The sequence below is a fragment of the Hermetia illucens genome, chromosome 1, assembly GCF_905115235.1.
Source record: "Hermetia illucens chromosome 1, iHerIll2.2.curated.20191125, whole genome shotgun sequence".
NCBI lineage: Eukaryota > Metazoa > Arthropoda > Insecta > Diptera > Stratiomyidae > Hermetia > Hermetia illucens.
The window spans coordinates 132,470,034-132,492,359 of NC_051849.1; the positions used below are offsets into that span (position 1 = coordinate 132,470,034).

General features: G+C 40.6%; 1 protein-coding gene across 1 annotated transcript; it reads right to left on the reverse strand.

The window, feature by feature from the left end:
* Positions 1–1,545: 1,545 nt before the first annotated feature.
* LOC119655269 (protein artichoke-like) lies at positions 1,546–2,949 on the reverse strand. Its single transcript, XM_038061084.1, has 2 exons — positions 2,781–2,949; positions 1,546–2,719 (listed from the first exon to the last, which is right to left on the reverse strand). Exons 1-2 carry the CDS (start codon positions 2,858–2,860, stop codon positions 1,666–1,668), a joined length of 1,134 nt encoding a protein of 377 aa, XP_037917012.1. The 5' UTR covers positions 2,861–2,949; the 3' UTR covers positions 1,546–1,665.
* Between the last annotated feature and the right edge of the window lie 19,377 nt (positions 2,950–22,326).

The window sequence follows — 22,326 nt, forward strand, 5'->3', positions numbered from 1 at the left end:
GAACGAAAACCCCTTTTTTTCCAAGCAGGTTCAGTTGGTAAAAATACCTACCAAAGTTGATTCTTTCTAGAGAGGCGGCAAGCGTGGAAGGATCTAACACTCATTAGCCCACCCATTGACTGATAGTGTGTACCGTAACGTAAGAGGGAACCTGATGCTGGACTTAAATAAATCCAGCGAGAAGTTGAAGGACAGCCTTGACAGCAAGGTGTTGGGAGTTCAAGTGTAGGTGAAAACCCGAAAGCATTAGCTAACAATCGTGTTGGGGTAAAAGAACAATCTGTTCTTAGCGGTGTAGAAAAGAGTGTCATAAAAAGGGTTATGAAAATGTAGGGAGGTCCACAGATCGTTATTATATACTTCTCGGTGGAAGTAACCGTTAAATTGATTAGCAAGCGGGTAAGGCATGTTCAGATTCAGGGATGCTTAATCAAGCATGATAGCGTATCCAGCACTGAACGAGTCAGATAGAAAAGAATTCTTCTATACATTTACTATGAGAGTATTCATACTATCCAACAACAGGCGTTTCGTATCAGACACGGAGTTGTCAGACACGACATAGGTAGAAGACAAGCCAACGGTGGTTTGATATGTTGCATGGTGATTTGAAAGCCTCGCGACTGCATCCAGATCGGACCTTTGACAGAGCAGAACGGCACAACCTATTGAGATGAGCTAACCCCGCTTGTGAACAGAATATAGGCTCAAGAAGAAAAACGAAAATTCGAGGATGCATTGGAGACCACACGGCACACAGAATGGGACAGGATTCCATTTCAGCTCCCAAGTTGACAGCTAATACCAGTGCCAGGTCCATAAGCACATTTAGAAGTTTCATGTTGGATGAAGTTTCTCCAGTCCAGTGGCAGGAGAATTCCCTAGCGGACCTTCGATACGTCACCCTACCTGCATTTTAAATTCAATAAGGAAGAAGGCGATACTTAACAGACTGCTTGTTCATCGAGCTGGTAAATAGTCCATCATGGCGTTAGTAAGGGTTTTGGTAAGCACGATCTACGGTCGATATGGCAGTAAAAGTAGAGGGTATGGATCGAGAGGAAGTGCACTTTGACTAAATTTGGTGCCCCTTGATAATTAGTTCCTCTAGCCGAGAGTTACCTTTCGAAGATCCTTCTCTACTTCGGGACTGATGATGTGTCGAAAGAGTAGTTTAGAGAGGGCAGCGGTTACTTCTTAAGTTCCCTACTGGGACCCTCGTTGTGGAGTAGAATGCACGCCTTGCAGCTGGGCTGACAATGTACTTGGCCTTTCTGGTAAGCCGCTAGCTATAAAGGAGGAGCAACCCTCCAACCGCATTATGGGCTTTATTGAATAGGACTACATCGGAGGTGCAGACTGAAAATAAGTTCCTGCTTGATGAAACTATGCACTCATATAGAGATGAGATTCATCTCTCCATATCTTAACTAGTGAGTTGATTGTTTTCTAATATACTATTTGTAAGAACTGCTACCTTAAAGATGATCGTTATTCCAAAGAAAGGGTACTTTACTCGTAACGCACGTCAATCAAAACCAAACATGTTAGCTGTGTTATTGATGTTCTTGCTTCCGAAATAACTTTAATTTTCGAACTTTTGTTACAAAGATTTCACTATTTTTATATTAGATAACACATTTTTCCCTCCGTCGTTATAAGGGTCTAACTTGGTTCTCCGCAAGCCATTCCTGCTATGTTGTTATCTTCGTAATGAAGCAAGTTCTCAGGTGTCTGAATTTTTACCCCATTCATCATAGCACTTTGGTAGATATTGTATAAGTCCTCGCAAAAAATACTGTTTCCAGCTATTCCAAGTTTCTTCAGCGACTGCAGCATATTCCGTTCGTCCACGAGTTTGAAGATGGTGTTGTTTTGAATGTAGAGTTCGTCTAGCATCGCTGGGTGGAGTTTTTTCGTGTTGAAGTTCCACAGGTGGTTATTGGAGAGGTCCAGAACTTTCAGATCCCGTTGATTCCAGAACATGCCATAATATAAATTGAGAATTATCGTTTGCGACAAATTCAGATGGCGGAGGCGATGTAGATTAAGAAAAGTGGCGGGAGACACTGATCCAAAGAAATTCTGTGATAAATCGAGATACTTTGGCCCGCCCTGAAGGACCGTGATGTTGCTGATATCAGATAAATTATTTGCATGGAGATCCAAAATCTCAAGCCGATCGGAATCGATGAAGTCGAAGGAGAACTGGCTTATTCGTGAATGTCCTGCGTATAAGTTGATCACGCTCTTCTTGAGATGAAGTTCCGTTAAATCCGTGTAATTTAAAGACAATGTGTGAACACTCCCGATTTGTAGGTCACTCAACGGGTTGAAGGACAAATCGACTCGCACATTGTGGAAATCATCCGAAGTGTCATGGAATCTGCGAATTTGATTTCGAGATAAATTCACAATTCGCAAGTAGGGACAATGACGGAAAACTTCAGGCCCGACGTCTCTTATCAGGTTTTCGGATAAATCCACGATGACTAAGTTCTGAAGTTTAGTAAACCATTGTGGAGATAATTTGGTGAGTTTGTTGTTATTTAAGTACAATTGCTGGACTTTGTCCAAAACGTGGAATTCTTTGGGCTCGATATCGCGAATCGCGCTCCCATTGAAGAAAATGGTTGTAGCTGACTTCAGGACGGGCGGAAGTCTATTGAGTACGCCGTTTTTGTCCAAGACGCTGCAATGCTGAATCTGTTGATTTGACCTGCAATGAGAGTAGATGCTATTGCTGAGTTGCGTTCTTAACGAGGAAGCAAACGAATTACCCTGCATTACACTTAGTAGCTATTAAGCATCTAATAAATGCAAATATTATGAACAAACTAACTTGGAAGTACTTTGCCATGATACCGAAGTACGGCTTTGCTCAAATATTGCTCGTTTCGAACTAATTGGTGGCGAGAGGAATAATGTTTTGCGACTGAAAAGATGACATGGGTATTGCCAGTATGTATGAAGAGGAATGAACATTCGCGGGCAAAACTGATAATTGATTAATGTTATTGACTAAGGTCGTATGAAGATTTGTGGCTTTAATGTTCAAGGTTGAGTATGATAAAATTACTTAGGCACTGGAAGGGGGGAGACATTTTTTAAAATTCCTGTTTTAAGTGGTAGCTCGAATTATCTCTATATTTTGGCAAAGGTACTTCACGTACGAGACCGTGTTCAGGTTGGTATTATCTCATTTAGTTCTTCACTGCAAACGACGCGTACCAGAATTAAATGGGTACAAAATAGTTTTCTTTTGCACATGGTCGGAAGGATTGCAATAACGAGAGAAGAATTGGCGTTGAATGATGACAAGGGTCGAAATGTTAACTTCGCGAGAATCGCGGGTGTTTGGAATCCAGTGAATATGGTCATTAGCTGCATCACTAACTCCTGGGGATTTCTTACGTAACGTTGAACTAAGGGCGTGCTCGGCCTATCTTGACCCGTTGATGAGGTAGAAGTAGGTTTCTGAGAGCTATTGTCGTCCATCCGATTTGTATGGCTTTTCCACTAGAGCTTTCGAAATTATTTGTTCTCAACCGCCCACCCTAAATGAATTAGCTGACCTGCACTTTCATATGTAGGACGATCAGATGATTTATCCCAGCCGATTCTAAAATGGTACTTTCTGTATCCACCGCGCCCGCTGAAGAACTGAGTCAAATCATATCTCGTTTCGCCGTGGATTCGCATAGTAAATATATTTATGTTCGGGTTATTTGCTGCACAGCCAACGAATTCGTTTGCTCAGTTTGTTTACTTATTGTTTGTTTCTTATCATACAAGCGATTGAATTCATTGGTGGGATCTATGGAAGTGGAGGAATAGTGCAAGTTTCTCGGAAAATCGGGGGTAAGCTGAATTACATTGCCCGGAATCATAAGCGTAGATGTGATGGGCATTCTATGCCCCTATATTGAGATTTATGGGAGCCATATATGAGAAATATGAAGAAGATTGAATCTGCGTTGAGTGTAGAGAGGGCTCCTCATACCTGCAAAATCGGGGTTCTCGCTTTCACAAGCCTTGCAAAATAGGTTAAGGTTTTGTGTGAAACAAAACTTTGCTAAAGTCGGGTCGATGTCTGTCTGTCCGTTTGTTTGTCTGTCTGTCTGTCACACCCGATTTATTCGGAAACGGCTGGACCGATTGTCACGAAAATAGATGAAATCGAGTGGTATGTTGTTCCCTTTATATAGAGTAAGTGGCGCTATTTTGTGTTAAGTTTAAGGGGGCTTCCCATACATGTTAATGGAAGGTGCAACATTTTTTTTTTCGCAGAATGTGGCCACACATTGTATCAAATGTGCTCAGTCAGTACTTTTCGAAACTATTCTCGTAATTGATATCGGTTGAAAAGTGGGGGAGTGTGGGTTCAAAATATGACCCTCGAAAAGTGTACTAGGTCTCGTTCTCAGAATCTATCCAACCGAAAATTTGGAAATAGTATATCGACATATTTTGGAAATTTAGCTGCAAACCCCCCTTAAGTTCATGCTAGAACTACTAAATTTAGCATTTGCATAAGGGAAAACATGAGGCATAACTTTGGGGAGGGTTTGAAGAAAATTCAACTATTATTAACAAAGTTATAGAAGGTGAAACTTTTACACTTGAATTTTGTGTGAATTTTGTGCATTCGAAAACGTGTATGACGTCATCATAATATATTAATTCGTCAATGCCACAACAAAGTGAGCTCATGTGAATGGGAGGTCGCAGGGAAATATTTTGTGTTAGTTTTTTAATCATTTATATATCAACATCAATTACTCCGGATAGACATATGTATGTATTTATATATACATATGTGTAAATGAAGCTTTGGCGTTCAATGTACGTACTTCTTATGCACACATGTATATTTTTATGCGCGAACTAAACCGAAAATAGGTGTACGATCAATTATATATATACATGCATATAGAATACAGTATTCGGTAATCTATGTCTGTAATATGTATGTATAGCTTATAATTTGAGAAAATATGAAGGGATATTATGGGTTTTAGCCATATAAGAATGGAAAAATATGCGTAGAAAGTTTCTCACATAAGATAAGCACAAAACCTTTATACCCGAACCCGACCTTCTGGTATTCCGAACCGAACCGAACCGAACTGTCACCTTCTGGTATTCCGATGTGTTTTCGCTAAGAATCGAGGCCTCGGAGGAACACATGAAGCCTGAGAAAATACACAAAATACACTAAGAGCTTTGTCTCTTTTGATGGGGTATTTCGAGGCGAACAGTTTTTGTAAACTGCAATGCGCTCTACTAGCTGCCAACAAACGTGCGTGGATTTCATCATCAGTTGTGATTTTCTACCCTACATAGGAAAAATTATCAACCGTAGGATCTCGCGCTTATTGCCGCCTGTTCGATTTGGATGAAGGTAGACTGTGCATTCCGGGTTGTTCTTCCTATAATGTAGGCCAGTATTTGGATGAATTTAAAGTGGATGGTACTTAGACTTTTTCCGAGACCAAGCTGAATAGGATTCTTATAAGGTTTCATCCTGATGACTTGTTCTTGAAACTACTGCGCCTGGTGCGATTACTCCTTGTACTGCTTCCACGGAGTTCATGATAGCTCTCTGCGTGTGCCCGTGTTCTTTGTAGTGCAGTATTGCTATTCAGCATTCTTCCACTTCATTGCTAACTTATGTATATGGCGAACCAGTCGTTCTGATTTTTTATGACTGGGGCCAAATATATTTGTGACCGTATCAATGATAACCTTCCTCAAGTGGTTGTGAAGATCATTTGTCGAGGTTTCATTTCCAGGATCTATGTTAGCGTTGGTTATTGCAAATCTGCAGTCTCTTCTGTAGGAGCATGAACTTTAATGAGGCTTATATTTCGAAATTTGCCTGGTAGGTATAGAGTACATAGTCTTTCACTCGTGTCTTTAATGCCAATAACAGCAGGTTCAATTCAAGTCAATTCCCAAAAAAACAAAAAAAATACACTAGGTTCAATTTTTTGGCTGACCAAGAAACCTACTTCGAAAACAAGGGGGCCATCCCGCGTATTGATCCTAGGTCATTGTTTTGTGTAAAACAAAACCTTATTAAAATTGATTCAATGTCTGTCTGTCTGTCTGTCTGTCACACGCACTTTTCTTCAAAACGGCTAAACCGATCCGAAAGAAATTTGGTGAACAGATGGGAATTATGAGATCCCACGCATACAGTCAGTGGTATAAATTTAGGTGGAGTTTAAATGGGGGCCCCCCATACATGCCATCGGGGGATTCAAACATTTTTTTTCACCGGATATAGTCGTGTAGGGTATCGATTAGTACTTTCCGAGGCATTAGTTTTGGCGTAAATTGCAAAGTGCGCTAGTAAGGAGTCAAAATGTAATCATTTATTGTAAGAACGGACTCATTTTCGGAAACTACCCAATCGAAAAATCCGAAAAAAGTCAGAGATGAAATCTAGGCCTCAAAATATATCCCATTCCGATCTCTGCTCAAATAAACTTACTAATAGAATATTACCATCTTTCAAAAATTGACTGAAAACCCTCCGTAAGTTCATCCCAGGAGTACTAAATTGCACCCACATAGAGGATTCGTGCATACACATACCACACCTTATGGAAATCCGACTATCCGGGGCCATAAAAATAATATGCTGATGTCATAATTAACGAAAATAATTGACATTCGAATGAAATACTAAAATTCCATTCATGAAGAATCTGTGTAAACACAAAACCTTATTAAAATCGGTTTACCGTCTGTCTGTCTGTCTGTCTGTCCGTCTGTCTGTCTGTCTGCCTGTCCGTCACACGCATTTTTCTCGGAGACGGTTATAGCGATTGACGCCAAATTTGGTAGAAAGGTGGGAACTGTGAACGCTCACACATACAGTGAGTTACATCCTTTTACGTTGAATTTAAGGGGGGGTCCCCATACATGCAAAAGGGGGGTGTAAAATTTCATTTTTCATCAAATATAGTCATGTGGGGTATCAAATAAAAGGTCTCGATTAGTACTTTTCGAAGCCGGTCTTAGTTTTGACATTTCTTGGAAATGTGGGGAGTGCGGGGGGTTGAAAGTGATCATTTCTTTAAGCGGGCCATTCTCGGAAACTACCCAACCGAAAAATCTGAAAAAAATCAGGAGGCTGCCACTATATGGTGCCTTGGCTCCGAAATACCTCTCATACCGATATCTGTTCAAAGAAAGTTAATAATAGTATATTACTATAATTTTTTGTAATTGACTGGAAACCCCTCTTAAATTCATCCTAGCGGCGCGAAATTCGACAGTGATATAGGCTATAATGTAGAGCATGATCATACTAAGTTTGATGGAAATCGCACTATTACTAACAAATTTATAATACATCGAAGTTGTTGCTTCTTTGAAAATTGAAGACTATCAATCACCCGAAAGTGGACATATGCTTATATTACGTGCTACGTACTAAGAAATACACAAAACCTTTCGTACCTGAAGCGTCCAGTTTCCGGTTTCCCGACTTGTTTATATCTGTTGTAGGTTAAGTTCAACGCATTTGCTAGTAGTAGTTTAATAACTCAGAATCTGAAGCGTATGAGATTGACTATTATCAATATAGGGCTTTTCAACAATAATTTATTTAAATCGCTTTCTAAAAACTAGAGGGTAATGGATTTTTTACTATGTGACACGGAGGGACGAGCGCATTTCACTTCTCACATCTTCTTCTTTTTCTTCATCCTTTGTCCCGTTTACAAGCGGGGTCGGCTCGTCGTGTTCGGTTTCGCCCTTTTATTTAATCAAATGCCTGACCTGGATGCAATTTCGAGGCTTTTAAGTGCCCATCCAGCGTATCAAACCACCGTTGTTTGGGCCTGCCTTCTGGTCGCTTACCATCGACTTCGATGTTCAGAGCAATCTTGGTAAGCGAATTCTCGTTAACCCGAATTACATGACAATACCATCGAAGACGCCTTCCTCGGAGTTTCTCCACAAACGGTGCAACCCCATATCGATCGCGCATGTCCTCGGATGTAATCAAAACATTTCTCGCCACCAGTGCAATGCAATATATTCATCTCCATTACCGCAAGACGCCGTTCATTGTCTTTTATAGTCGGCGAACACTCAGAAATATAGAGAGCGGGCAGACAGACGACATTGCGGTAAATTTCAGATTTGGGACGTTCGCTGATATGTCGATCACAAACAACACCAGTTGTGGGATGCCACTTAATTCAGGTCGCATTAATGCGTGAAACAATTTCATTTCGTGGTTCTCAGTTGGTCTGGCGTTCTCGGTATTGAAATTTGTAGGGGTGCAGCTTTAGACCTTTGTGCACAATGCGATGTAATGATGATCTATGCACATTTAAGGAACTTGCGCGTTTCGGAATTGAAAGGTTCGGGTCGTCACAAACAGACTGATTAACATTATCTACGTTTTCTACCGTTCTTGATCACCTAGGTCGCCCGCATTTTGATTTATCCAACGTTGTACCAGTCTCTTCAAACTTTTTAATCCAATGTCGAATGAGAGGAATGCTTGGCGCATCATTTAAGTGGCGAAAACCTCGAATACTGCAGAATTTGCTACGCGCTACAGTTGCCGAATCGCCGTTTTTGTAAAACTCTCGCACGCACAATGCGCGGTCTGCTCCCGAGAAGCGCTCCATAACGACTGAATTCCCAAGACCCAGGCTGCCGATTGACATAACCCCCGCGCCCCTCGGATACGTTGCGTTCACGCAGTAAGCTAAATAAATATAAAATTTCTTTTGAGACACCTTGTACCTCGAGTCAATGCTACCAGCCAATGGAGAATCGCGGTATTCTCCTCACAAATGGAAAGACAAAACCTTTTATATTTGAAACGACAACCTCCCGCTTTCCCAACTTGTATTTATCGGTCCGAATGACTTCACTAAAATCATAAGAATTGAAGCCAAGACTTTACATGTCTTTCTTCAAGAAACAGAAGGTTTATGGACTAGGTACAGCAGATTAATGGTCAGTTAAGATTTTATGGTTAAAATCGCATTGCAGTTTTTAAACACACTTCCCTCGAAACTGCAAGTTGAAAATCCGCTGCCACCACAGGCCAAAATTCATCTAACGAAATTGTTTGAAATTTCAAGGATTTATTTAGAACATATTTCCCCGCAAACTAGGATAATTGCGATTCATTCGGTAGTTTTTTGTTATTCATTAAAGAAGCCTTGAAAAAAATAAAATTTGCAAAAAAAGTTTAATAAGGCACCAAAAATTTAGCCTTCACGCGGGATGGCCTTCTTAAGAAAGAACTCCCGTTTCCCAAGTTTGATGCCCCCGGTGGGTACTAAAGGGCATAAAGTCCTGTATGTCTTCGTCCTGCCTCAAGTTGACTGCATCTACTGAGAGGCTTCATTGTTATTGGTTGTTTTGATCAATTTTCATTGAGACTGTGCTTCAGATTTGTTATTATCACAATTATTATTGTATTGCGATACCATGACCGTCCGGTTGTGGATAAAATCCGGCTCAGCAGGTTGCGGTGGGCAGGTCACTTAATCCGTATGGATGAGGATGATCCCACCCGGAAAGTCTATAAGGGCAATATCTATGGTAGAAAATTAAGACGAGGCATACCCTGCCTAAGATGGAGCGATGATGTAGGTCAGGACGCCAGACAGCTTTTAGGGATATCGAATTGGTGGACCTCGGCGCAAAACCGGGATGTATGGAGTTCCTTATTAAGGCAGGCCTAGACCGGATACCGGTTGTTGCGCCGTTGATGATGATGATTATTGTATTGTAGACAAACACAAGACGAATACGAACATCCAGGACGACTGCGAATCAACTCAGGGTACCGAAGTTGATAGGCTAGTGCTTTAACCCTTCAACCAACGCACCTATTGCCTATTAAATAATGTCTAACCTCTGTCCTGAATTCAGAAGATATTGGATATGGCTGCTCTTGATATAGAATTTTTCAGAGGAACTTATCGTGGAAAAGAAAATAGAAGGTTCGTAAAATCCTACAACCCTTAATACCGGATGCGTCTACCTTCTAGTTTCTCGGCTTGCTTACCTAACTTTAGCCGGGTGTCTCCTACACTCACTTTGGATATTGCAACTACTTGGGATGGTTTAAATAGATATTCCAAAGCATTGTTGAATAATGTTAAGGCCATGCTTGTTTCTAAGTGTGTAACTTCACTTGAGCAGTCTACTGGCTCATCGTCACATTAGTGGGCCTAACTACGAGTATTTCATATTGTTGTACAAAAGAACGTTATAGTCAATCTTTTATATTTCTCAGTCCATGAATATGAATATTTGTGGACAGTAACACTGTATTCGTGGCAATATGCGTTTACTTTCGACCCTGGCAGAATATCATCATTCGCATAGGCAGCAGTTGCAAGTGCGCCTCAAATTAGACCCAATGATTAGGATTAAGTATCATAAGTAAAAATAATTAGTTAAGAGTGCTATTTATGCAAACCATCTGTAGTATAAAGCTGACCTACTGCGATTGTGCGTAAGGTATTAGACTTGATCAAGCAAACAAATTAAATTCGCCAATATTACAAACAAAAATTGACTTCTCATATTCCATCAATCGTTCGCGAGTAATTCAAATTGTTTTCTTGTATTGCATAACAAAGGTTAACATGCTTTCATCCAATATTGCTTGATTTTGCAAAAGTATTGTCCGAATCAACACAGAATTTCAAGTTAGAATCCAGTCAGGGCTCGCTGAAAATTCCGTTCAGAAATAAAACTGAAGGAACAAGATAGATTTCTGTCCATCCTGTGGAATTTCGCTTTTGCTTATTTAGAAAAGTTACGCCTACTGCAAAAATAAATGTAGCATTCGCGAACATTATAGGTAATATGATACTCTACCATTGCTGATAGAAGTATTCCAGGATCTGGTGGAATCAGCTAAAGAAGTTGGTCATCGCGAATTTCCAAATGCAGATAAATGGCTCAGTTTGGTGGGACATCATCCTGGGCGAGGATACCTTCGGGTAAGTGGAATATTGTACTTATTTGAGGTGTCATTTTCCTATGACTTTAAATAAAAAGGACATTTCTCTTAACGTATATACAAATCACAATTCGAAAGATACTTATCAGCATCATCAATGCCGCGATAACTGGTGTTCGGCCCGGGTCTGCTGCAATCGGAAGTTCTAGATCGCCCGGTTCCGCGATAAGGTCGTCCAGTTCCTTATTTGCTTCATATTTTCTGGGTTTCTGATCTGACAAATCAATGTTGGTGATACTTTAATCTTTCCTCTGAGGGACGAAGGCTTTTAATTGAAACACTAACTTCCACTTCGAAACTTTGGCGAGAAGAGTGGTGAGCTTTCAGGAAATAGTTGGCAACCTTTGCCTTTTCAAGGGGGATATGTTTTGTAGAAGGGTGTCATTATGACTGACAGTTTTTCAAGACGCGGATATTTGTTTGAACTCCTTATATGTACGCGGTGGCCAATATTGGAGAAATATTATGGAATTAGTTGAAATCGAATCGAAAATGAAATTGGATCGAAAGAGAAATAAATAAATAAAGTTGCTGAAATTGGTGGCACATAAGTAGGAGTTTGTCACATATCCCCTCTTGAATTGCTTTAGTCTATTCACGAAACGCATGTTAATTGAATCGGTAAATGTATTCCTATTTTGTGGGAGTTGAAATGATTTTTGGGTTCCGGAAATTTGAGGCCGTCAGTAGTGATTGGTGAATGGTTTGATCTGGTGGTTATATCTCTATAATTATGCTACAGTGGCCGCTGAGAGAGAGAAAATGAAAGAAAGAATGCATTTTTCCTCGATGAATTTTATTTCGGGCGGCATTTTTTTAAAACGTTTGGTTGAAACAATAGAAGCAAATGACGTTGGTTTCAATTGTAATAGTAACCACCTAGGATTTGAACGTATGGGTGCCGCATATCATAGAGTGTTTAGTTAGAATGGTGTCTGTCCATGCAGAAAAGAGGTAAATATTGAAAAATGGGTTAAAAGCAACCTTATTTCATGTGACAGCATAATAACAGTTCAAGTTCCTACCTTCAATCTGAACCGACTTTCCAGATGTGACGACGTTTGATGACCTGACGTTTATCGCTGGATGCCGAAACGTCGATGATGATGTTGAAAATTATTATGAAATTCCGACCAGCCGTCGTTTAGGGTAGGAGTACTTATAAGGCAGGCTAGTCTGGGTTTCCACTGCGAAGTTCATCGGTAAAATAAAAGGAAGTGTGGGTCAAAAAGGACGTTGTAATCATGTGTGACTTAGATCAGAGAGTTCAGCTGCTATCATAGAAGTGCCCGTTTTTGTGTGTTTTTCCTCACCGAAATTAGAATGTCTGCAGCATATGGCCAAGACCTCCGCTCCATTTCATTTATATGGTAGTTTAAGGGGCATTGTCCCCTTAAACGCGCTACCAGGGCTGTGCCACTTATTAAGGGACAACAAACCCCCGGGTTCCTTCACAAAGATTTTCGACTGCCGGCAGAAGTTCAAATTTTTCCATTCGGATGCGTGAATCTTTGCCATTTCCCCCTTCAGAGTAGGCTTGACAGTAGATGACCGGATGACCAAAGCTGGTTCTAGCCCTACCACTGTGGATTCAGAGCCTCGGCGAGCCAGTCTCTCAGCTTCCTCATTACTAGGAATGTTTCGTTCAGTCGGCCAGTTTCAGCAGCACCTGATGGCAACTCCACACCAAATGGCTCTATATATCGTTGCTGTTTAGTGCTGCCAGAATAGATTCGGATGGCGTGACCCCTTCATTTTTGCGTGCCAAAAAAAGGCATATATTCTGTCTGGAATATAGTCGTAATTTTTCCGAGAGGTTGATAATCGGATTTCCCCGAAACACCTCTGGCTCGATCGTGCCCCATGACTGACCCATCGGTGAAGACTATTAAGTCTGTAATCCCAAAAAGACTCGTGGCCATTTATCGACTTTGTTCTTTTTTAAAATCGGTTTATTGTCTGTCTGTCTGTCCGTCTGTCTGTCTGTCTGTCCGTCTGTCAGTCACACGCATTTTTCTCGGAAACGGTTGCAGCGATTGGCACCAAATTTTGTAGAAAGGTGGGAACTGTGAACGCTCACGCATGTAGTGAGTTACATCCTTTTACGTCGAATTTAAGGGGGAGGGGGGGGGTTTGTAAATTTTTTTTTCATCAAATATAGTCAGGTGGGGCATCAGATGAAAGGTCTTTGTTAGTACTTTTCGAAGCTGGTCTTAGTTTTGACATTTGTTGAAAAGGTGGGGAGTGCGGGGGGTGGAAAGTGATCATTTTTTCAACGAACCCATTCTCAACCGAAAAATCTGAAAAAATCAGGGGGCTGCCACTATATATTGTCTAGGCTCCGAAATACCCTTCATACCGATACCTGTTCAAATAAAGTTAATAATAGTACATTATTATAATTTTTAGTAATTGACAAGAAAACCCCCCTTAAATTCACCCTAGAATCACAAAATTTGCAGCAGTGTAGGCTACAGTATAGAGCATGATCCCGCCAAATTTGGTAAAAATCACACTATTACTAACAAAGTTATACTAGGACAATACTGTCGCTTCTCGGCAAATTCAAGAATATGAATGTCAATATCACTTGAAAGTGTAAATTTTCACATAATATATGCACATTTTACGTGCTGCATGCTAATGGAACAAATGCACACTCAAATCTTTTTATAAAAGAAATACACAAAACCGTTCATACCTGAAACGTCTAGCTTCCGGTTTCCCGACTTGTTTGGTGATTACGATGGAGTATGTCTTTTTGAAGACGAATCTGGAAATAATGTAATCGCAGGCATCAGAGCACCTGGTGTTTGCCAAGAAATTTACAGATCGACGCATGGCCGTATGATTGGCCACATTTTTGCGTGCCAATAATATCAAGCATATATACGTCGTGCTGTTTTCCATTTCACCTACAAATGGATCGGGGGTTAATTTAGAATAGCTTCACAAGCTTTGGCGTCCATCGTGAGTTCATTATGGAGGCGCCAACTGTAGATAACATGCAGTATTGCATTCAGACGGCCACATACTGCATCCGTAAACTTGCTGATAATTGTTGTTTCTGGAACGACCGCAAATGCTTATGCGAAGAATTTTGTGTCCTCCATGAGCCATAACAGAGGAGACAGAAGCCCTGTGGGCAACCCCTCAGACATTTTGCCTCAATAGACTTCTGACCGTGCGGATATTTCTCCACTCTAGCATATGAAGGGTCCAATTGATTAACAGCGGATCGATTGCATGCTGTCTTGCCGCGTTACAAATTGCCGCAGATGAAGCATAATTGTCCATCAATGCGCCTAAGGCGTATTCTTTACAGGATATTGACTTCTCAATTTTTTTTTTTTTGTTTTTGCTGTCTCTGTGGATTTTTCTTGTCTGGTAGACATGTTGCCTTCAGTGAAGTGGCCACTTAGAGATATATGTATCCCTTATGAACCGATCTACTAATCTTTCCAGTCCTTTTCATAGAAAGGAAGTATACAGGTGGAGGTGTTGAGGTGATTGTGAACTCCAAGTTGTTCCAGGACTTCAGCACCATTACCCCCCTCTTCTGGAAGCCAGAGAAACCACTTTTTAAACAATAGTAGTTCAGAAATCCTCTTCAAGCTCAGTCGCGCACCTTCCTACATATCGATGAAGGAAGAGCAGTATTGTTTGAGCCAGTCGTTCGTGCTTTCGTCGGCAAAGTTTATCCATAATATTTAACGGTATTCACCAACCGACTCAAAGTGTAGTGTAATCCCTTGCAAGGGTACGGTCCTTACTGCTAGGGTACGGTCTTTACTGCTACGGGGAGTGGGTCCCAATATGATTGGTTCCCACTTGAATAAGTGGAGAATCTGAGTCTAGACTCAGGTTCTTCATCGAAGAGCTCAGGGTTGTCCCTTCACTCACTTTTAGTTTTTTCATAGTTGGCTACCATAGCCTTTGTTTTACCGTGGAAAATAAGTCGATCTCGGCAGAGCCCCTTTTTGCCGAGACAAGGCTAGTAGAAAATGGGGGTCGCCTGGTACCCAGAGGGTAAGGGTAAGCTATACTTATTTACAATCTTTTGATAAAGCCTGAATGTCGAGGATTTCTGTTGCGTTAACAACTACGGTACTTTGCCTACCAACTGGTGAAATGCAAGAGACAGATGACGACACTTCGACTAGCATTGAAGGCTCACTGCAGGACGAGACTCCCAACACTCTGGATCTCATGTTCGACCTTCTCATCCCTTGTTTTGCTTCGTTGAAATTCGAACTCTTATCATTCGATTTGTGAAATTCATAATTTTTTTACAGTTTTTGCTTCTAAGTCTTTGTGCAACTGGTCCTGTTTCAGGCTATACATTTTCCAGTCTTCTACTGACTCTTTTTTTAACAAAAGTTTGCCCAAAGGTTCCTTTCCAGATATGTTGAATTGACTAGGCTGACTAGATGAAAGTAGCGGGATCGATGTCGAGACCTTTCATCATCAACAACGGTCTCAAGAAGGAGGTGCCTTATGGTTGATCCTCTTTAACTTGGCCTTGGAAAAGTGGGAAGGCACGATTCAGTATGCTCATAATATCGAAATTATGAAAGAATTATCTGAGATGTGAGAACTGCCTTTATTCAGATCGAGAAGGCGCTGCGATATCATGGGTAGCTTGTGTTGGGAGCGGTCAAGTATGCTTTACCTTCTTCTCATAGCTTAGTAGGCATTCCATCAGGAAGTTTGCTATTCCTTTGATTGTGGCCTCCCTCAACCTCATTTATAGTGAGGAGCAGTTAATGAATGAATGAACTTCGTCATTTTCGGAAGCTTCTAGGATGGTTGTTTGGGCGGAGGTACATGCTGGAGTGGAACCTAGCTAGTATTCAACCCGTCCCTTATCATACGATTTCTAATAATGCTTCCTTCTTTGCCCTACGGGGCGAGTTCAAACGTTTTACTATTGTGTACGCGTTGCGCACATTGTCAAGTTCTTCAATGTTGTCATTATTATACCTTCTCCGCCTGCATATTTAATTTGCCAGCTTCGGTATCTCTGTAATAAGTCTAAGGGTGTATTTAGCGGTTAAATTTGGGAAATCGTTTGCACGTCCTTAAAATTGTTCTCTCTCCGTCTTTCACATGCACTTTTCTCGGAAAGTATGAAATTCGGTGCACTAATGAAATTTCAGGTATACAATTTATACAAAAGAATTTCACTATCATATTAAAATGAATATTCTAACATGATAAATTCATAGTCGAGGGTACTATGAGCTACTGTTTTTATAGAAATGGAATCATCCTGTAAGGAAATATTCTCACTATTGGAATACACTAACCTTTCATACTTGAAGCGTCCGGCTTCTTCTTTTGTCGCTCTCGTTCATGTTTTTCTACATACACTAGGATTAGTTACATGAAAGTATTCACAAAAGTGTGTGGAAACATAGTTGCTTGCGGGGTAAATGTCGCCTCAATTCCTACAGAGTGAAGGACCGTTTTTCTTTATTAATCTATTGTGTAAAATAAAACCTTTTTAAAATCGATTCACTGTCTGTCTGTCTACACAAGCACTTCTCTCCAAAACGGCTAAACCGATCCGAATGAAATTTGGTGGACATGTGCGAACTATGAAATCCCACGCATTCAGTGAGTGACATAAATTTAGGCGGGGTTTAAAGGGGGCACCTCATGCATGAAGAAGGAAGATGTAAACATTTTTTTATCGAATAAAGTCATGTGGGGTATCAAATGGAGTCAAAATACAGAATAAAAGTGAGACAGGACTAATTTTCGGAAGCTACCCAACCCAAAAATCCGAAAAAACATGGTGGTGCGTTTATATGAAATCTAGGTCTCAAAATATGTCCCACTCCGATATCTGCTCAAATAAACTTACTAATAGTATATTTACAAGCTAGAAGGATTTTCAATTCCGTTAAAATTTGTTTAGCTACAAAACTGCAAACATTTTGTTAAAACTGTCTTCATTTTTTTAAAAGTTCGCATTTTCGAAGATCTTTCATTATATATCATATATCGTCATCATCAACGGCGCAACAACCGGTATCCGGTCTAGACCTGCCTTAATAAGGAACTCCAGACTCCCGGTTTTGCGCCGAGGTCCACCAATTCGATATCCCTAAAAGCTGTCTGGCGTCCTGACCCACGCCATCGCTCCATCTTAGGCAGGGTCTGCCTCGTTTCCTTTTTCTACCATAGATACTCCCCTTATAGACTTTCCGGGTGAGATCATCCTTATCCATACGGATTAAGTGACCCGCCCACCGTAACCTATTGAGCCGGATTTTATCCACAACCGGACGGTCATGGTCTCCCTCATAGATTTCGTCATTGTGTAGGCTACGGAATCGTCCACCCTCATGTAGGGGGCCAAAAATTCTTCGGAGGATTCTTTTCTCGAACGCGGCCAAGAGTTCGCAATTGTTCTTGCTAAGAACCCAAGTTTCCGAGGAATACATGAGGACTGGCAAGATCATAGTCTTGTACAGTAAGAGCTTTGACCCTATGGTGAGACGTTTCGAGCGGAACAGTTTTTGTAAGCTAAAATTGGCTCTCTTGGCGGACAACAACCGTGCATGGATATCATCATCGTAGCTGCTATCTCAAAATTTTATTCTCCTATCTTTATCCTTCCCGTTTGACCAGTGCGGTTTGATGTTGTTGGTTAGTTGGTTTTCGGTGCTGACGTTGCCACCATATATTTTGTCTTGCCTTCCTTCATGTGCAGCCTAAGATCTCGCCCTAATAGCCGCCTGCTCGATCTGGGTGAAGGCAATTTGTACGTCTCGGGTGGTTCTTTCCATGATGTCGATATCGTCAGTATAGGCCAGTAGTTGGATGGACTTAAAGAGGATCGTACCTCTTGCAGAGGGAGGCGTCTTCGATGGTATGGGGATTTAAAAGCCTCAAGATTGCACCCAGATCAGGCGTTCTCTCATCTAGGGTCTAAAATCACAATCGATAATACCTATGACGATGAAATCCGCGCACGGGTGTTGGCTGCCAACAGAGCCTGTTTCAGCTTACCAAAACTGTTTCGTTCGAAACGTTTCACCTTAGGGTCAGAGCTGTTACTGTACAAGACAATGATCTTGCCAGTCCTCATGTATTCCTCGGAGACTTGGGTTCTTAGCCAAAAAAACTGCGAACTCTTGGCCGTTTTCGAGAGAAGAATCCTCATGAGAATTTTTGGACCCCTGCATGAGGATGGACAATTCCGAAGTCTACATAACAACGAAGTCTATGAGCCACAACCACGGCCGTTTGGTTGTGGATAAAATCTGGCTCAACAGGTTGAGGTGGACGGGTCACTTAATTCGTATGGATGAAAATGATCCAGTCCGGAAAGTCTATAACGGTAATATCTATAGTAGAAAAAGAGGATGAAACAAACCCTGCCTGAGATGGAGCGATGAAGTAGGTCAGGACACCAGACAGCTTTTAGGGATATCGAATTGGTGGACCTTGGCGCTAAACCGGAGTGTCCGCAGTTCCTTATTAAGGCAGGCGTGCACCGGGTACCGGTTGTTGCGCCGTTGGTGATGATGATTATGTTTAGCGTGTAGAAAGAGACGCTTACCATAAATGCTATAAATGATTATGTTGAGAGAAATGAGTAATTCTTCGATGTTTTAACCGTCAAAGTGCTTGAGTTACTCGAGTGGACCCTTTTATTAGGGTCAAATCAATTCTAAGATCAATATACATACATTCATTCTATCTGGCAGCCCATGCTGCTGGGGACGCAAATGGATCTGACATTTTCTACTAATTTGTTAGCGTCTTAATTATTTTATGCCTCTGTTAACTCAATTCCGGGCTTAGACTACTCTGTCCCTCTGTCAAACATGGTACGTAGCAAATTTTAGCATTGAGTTGGGAAAGTACGAATCTATTAAGAATTGGAATGTGGTTATTCATTCAATGCACGCTCCCGCTTTCAATTAAAAATGTCTCACTTCTGACATCTTGCGATATTCATTTAGATTAGAAGCCGTATCTTTGCGTATTCTTGCTTTCCATGATGGTCCATTCTTCTTGAAATGGGCATGGAATGAATTCATAGAGTTATAAACAAAACGAGGAACCAAAAGCTGTGGTTGGTGATTGTCGTCTTGACATAGGAACGAACATTTCCTCGGGTACCGTTTTCATGTGTACATAAAGATAATTAAAATTGATGTGCACTTACCAATTAGTTCATCGCATGTAATCCTATTAAAAGTCAAATCTGCCTTTCGAAGGATCTCGTTACGTTTAAGTTGAAGACGAATGCCGGACATTTATGGCGCGGGTTTTCCTCAAGTCTCTAAACTTGGAAGTGGGTGACCGACGTGTATACCTATATAATTGTTTGAAAGGTTATGTGCACGGCTGTATATATACATACGTCGGCAGCGCAACCTAGCTAGATCCGCAAATATCTAATTCGATGTAAACGTCTATTCATTTGTTCGTTATGAAATCTTGCTGAAGGACTGCTATGAAAATGTATATTTTTATACACACCCACCTTGCTAGAAAATGACGTAATCTGATTGTGGATATTGGGTAATTTAGGAGTTTATAATATTAGGGTTACTGAAAATTGTAAAGTAATCTGCAAAAAGGTTTCTTAGCGCGAATACAAGTAAAATAGCCCTCAACCAGCAAGACTATACACAATATGTCCAGTCCCGACCCAGTGGCGGATTTTATATTGGATAAGCACGGTTCGATAGTAATGGCAGGATCCTGACCAAACTTACTGATTTTCTGCTTTATAATATATCATAGCATACAATACTGCATGATTATAGTGTTCACTTGTCAATAACGTTCTTGTATAATACAAAATCGACTTAGAAGTTTACCTGAAATTTGTTTTTCAGGAACAATTCCTAAGAAGAAAACTGCATCTCTGGATGACTCACTTTCAAACATGGCAAAGAGACTCGAAACAGCATTACATGAACCAAACAACAGTTGGAGGAGCAAGATACGGCACTGGAAGGAGCTAAAGGAAATTTATGGATCATACTATTATGATTTCGAAAATTAACAGTGTTTTTAAATTTCAAACGAATTTTTCTCGAAATTATGTTATCGATATCGAAGAATTTTCATCCAATTGGCTTGAAAATTGAACTGTAATTTCTGGAGTGTCCATGGCATTTCGGTATGATTGTGACTCTCAAACCCTGAAAATGCCATAAATTTGCACAAAAGTGACAACTTTGACCCATTAAAACTCTGTTAATAATAGTGCGATTTCCACCAAACTAAGTAGTACCGTGCTCCGTTGTATAGCCTTCATTACTCCGTTGTATAGCCTTCATTACTTGATTATCGTACCGGTATCGTATCGGTATGGAGAGTATTTTGAGGCCTAGATACCATGCGCATGAATCAGCATTTTTGTTTTCAGATATTCTGGTTCGGTAGTTTCTGGGAACTAGCCATTGACGCAAAAGATTTTTTTTCGGATCCCTGCATCCTCCCGTGTACAACCAATGTCAGAACTAGTATCGGTTTCGAACGCTTTCATTTGCCACCCGACACGACCATACTCGGTGGAAAAAAAATTTACAAGCACTTTTGCTTGCATGTGGAGTTGACAGTTGGCAAATTAAAGGAGCCAAATTTGAAGAGCAGTAGTCACGATTATGTGTTTTTGTTAATAATTTCTTATTTCTACTCTGGATTTTCAATGAAAAATAGACGCGATCTTCAGAAATTTAGTTTTACAACTGCGCAATTTAAATGTTTAATAAGGTAAAATTATAATCGTTTTTCGCACGATAGAGGTAGGTATACAGGATAAGAATATGTTTGAATTTGTAGTTCTAAATTACTATAAATGCAAACATACTTCCCAAAAGCCATCCATGTTTTTTTAGAGGAGTCCACTTTGACCACAAGAGCCAAACACAAAAGATTATTACATTCATTAGTTAACAACTTTGTATAGTAATTAAAGATAAAGATTGGAAACATTAGGGGAGGATGGGGCAGCCCACCTGGGACTGTTTTTTCAATTTTTCATTTCTTTAAGGTTTTTATGCAAAACAAAAGCTTATTAGAATCGGTTTATTGTCTGTCTGTCCGTCCGTCTGTTTTTTTTAAGCAGGTGACAACCTTCGAAAGCCTTTTCCATGGATACGCCTGAATGTATCTCCCCCTACCTCGTGGAACCAATTTTGGGTATTACATCACGGGATAGAGTAAGCTTACTTTAGCTAGGTCTCCTTCCGTGGACCGGCGGGGTATGTAACCGAGTTTTCTCGCTTTTTTGCTTTTTGTAGTTTACCCTAGGTTGCTGCGATCATAGAGTTGATCGCATCCTAATCCTCTTGGCAAGCTACAGTGCTGCATCTATCATCACTACCGAATATTTGATGGCCGACTTGGAAGTGATGATGATGATCATCAACGGCGCAACAACTAGCATCCGGTCTAGGCCTGCGATTTTGTGCCGAGGTGGAATTGATGATATGATTTCCAATTCTAATACAGGCGTAATTTCCCTTGCGGTGCTTAGTGATGAGGACCGCTTCAGCACAACACTGCCAAGTTTGCTGGAAATCGCACTATTAATAACATAGGTACATCGAAACAACTGAAAAAAAAAACATTATAAATAATGAAAAAACTTTATTTCTCCAATTAATTAACTTAAAGTCGTGAGAAAAGTGTAAAAAGTAAATTTAACTGGTCTTATGGAGGCAAAATCATTTTACATGTAACAGAGGTTCAAATTGTATAAATCGTTCCAGAATGAATTTAAAAACTTTTTGATTTTGATTACCCTGAGCCAAAGACAGATTTTCCAACAGCGTCTTTATGTCTGTGCCATTAACCGAGGCAATGTCACCAACGTAAAATTTAGATTGGCTTCTAGTTTTGAATTCAACTAAGCCATAAACATTTACAGCAGGAAGACTGAACAATTCTGCAAAGTGGTCAGGCTCAAAAGCACACACATCCTCATCCATGTCCATATCGTTGTCCGTGTCTACATATCAAACGCCTTCATCGGCATCCTCTGATGAATAAACGTCCCTTGTTGTGCAGATTTTTTGTTATTTGATCTAAACCACTTCTTTTTAGAAAGTGAAACCCGCTTCTTCTTTTCTGTAATGGCTTTCATTTCATTTCATTTCGTTCTTCCTCGACTTTTGTTTGTTTTTCGTTCTCCTGCTTTTGAGCAGCAGCGAAAATCCCTGGGAGAGAGAAAAGCTTGACTTGGACCAGCTGTCAAGGGCACTGAATTATGCATGATTGGATGCTACTCCGTCCTCTTCTTGTGTGAGGGAACCATTGGGCGACTCACT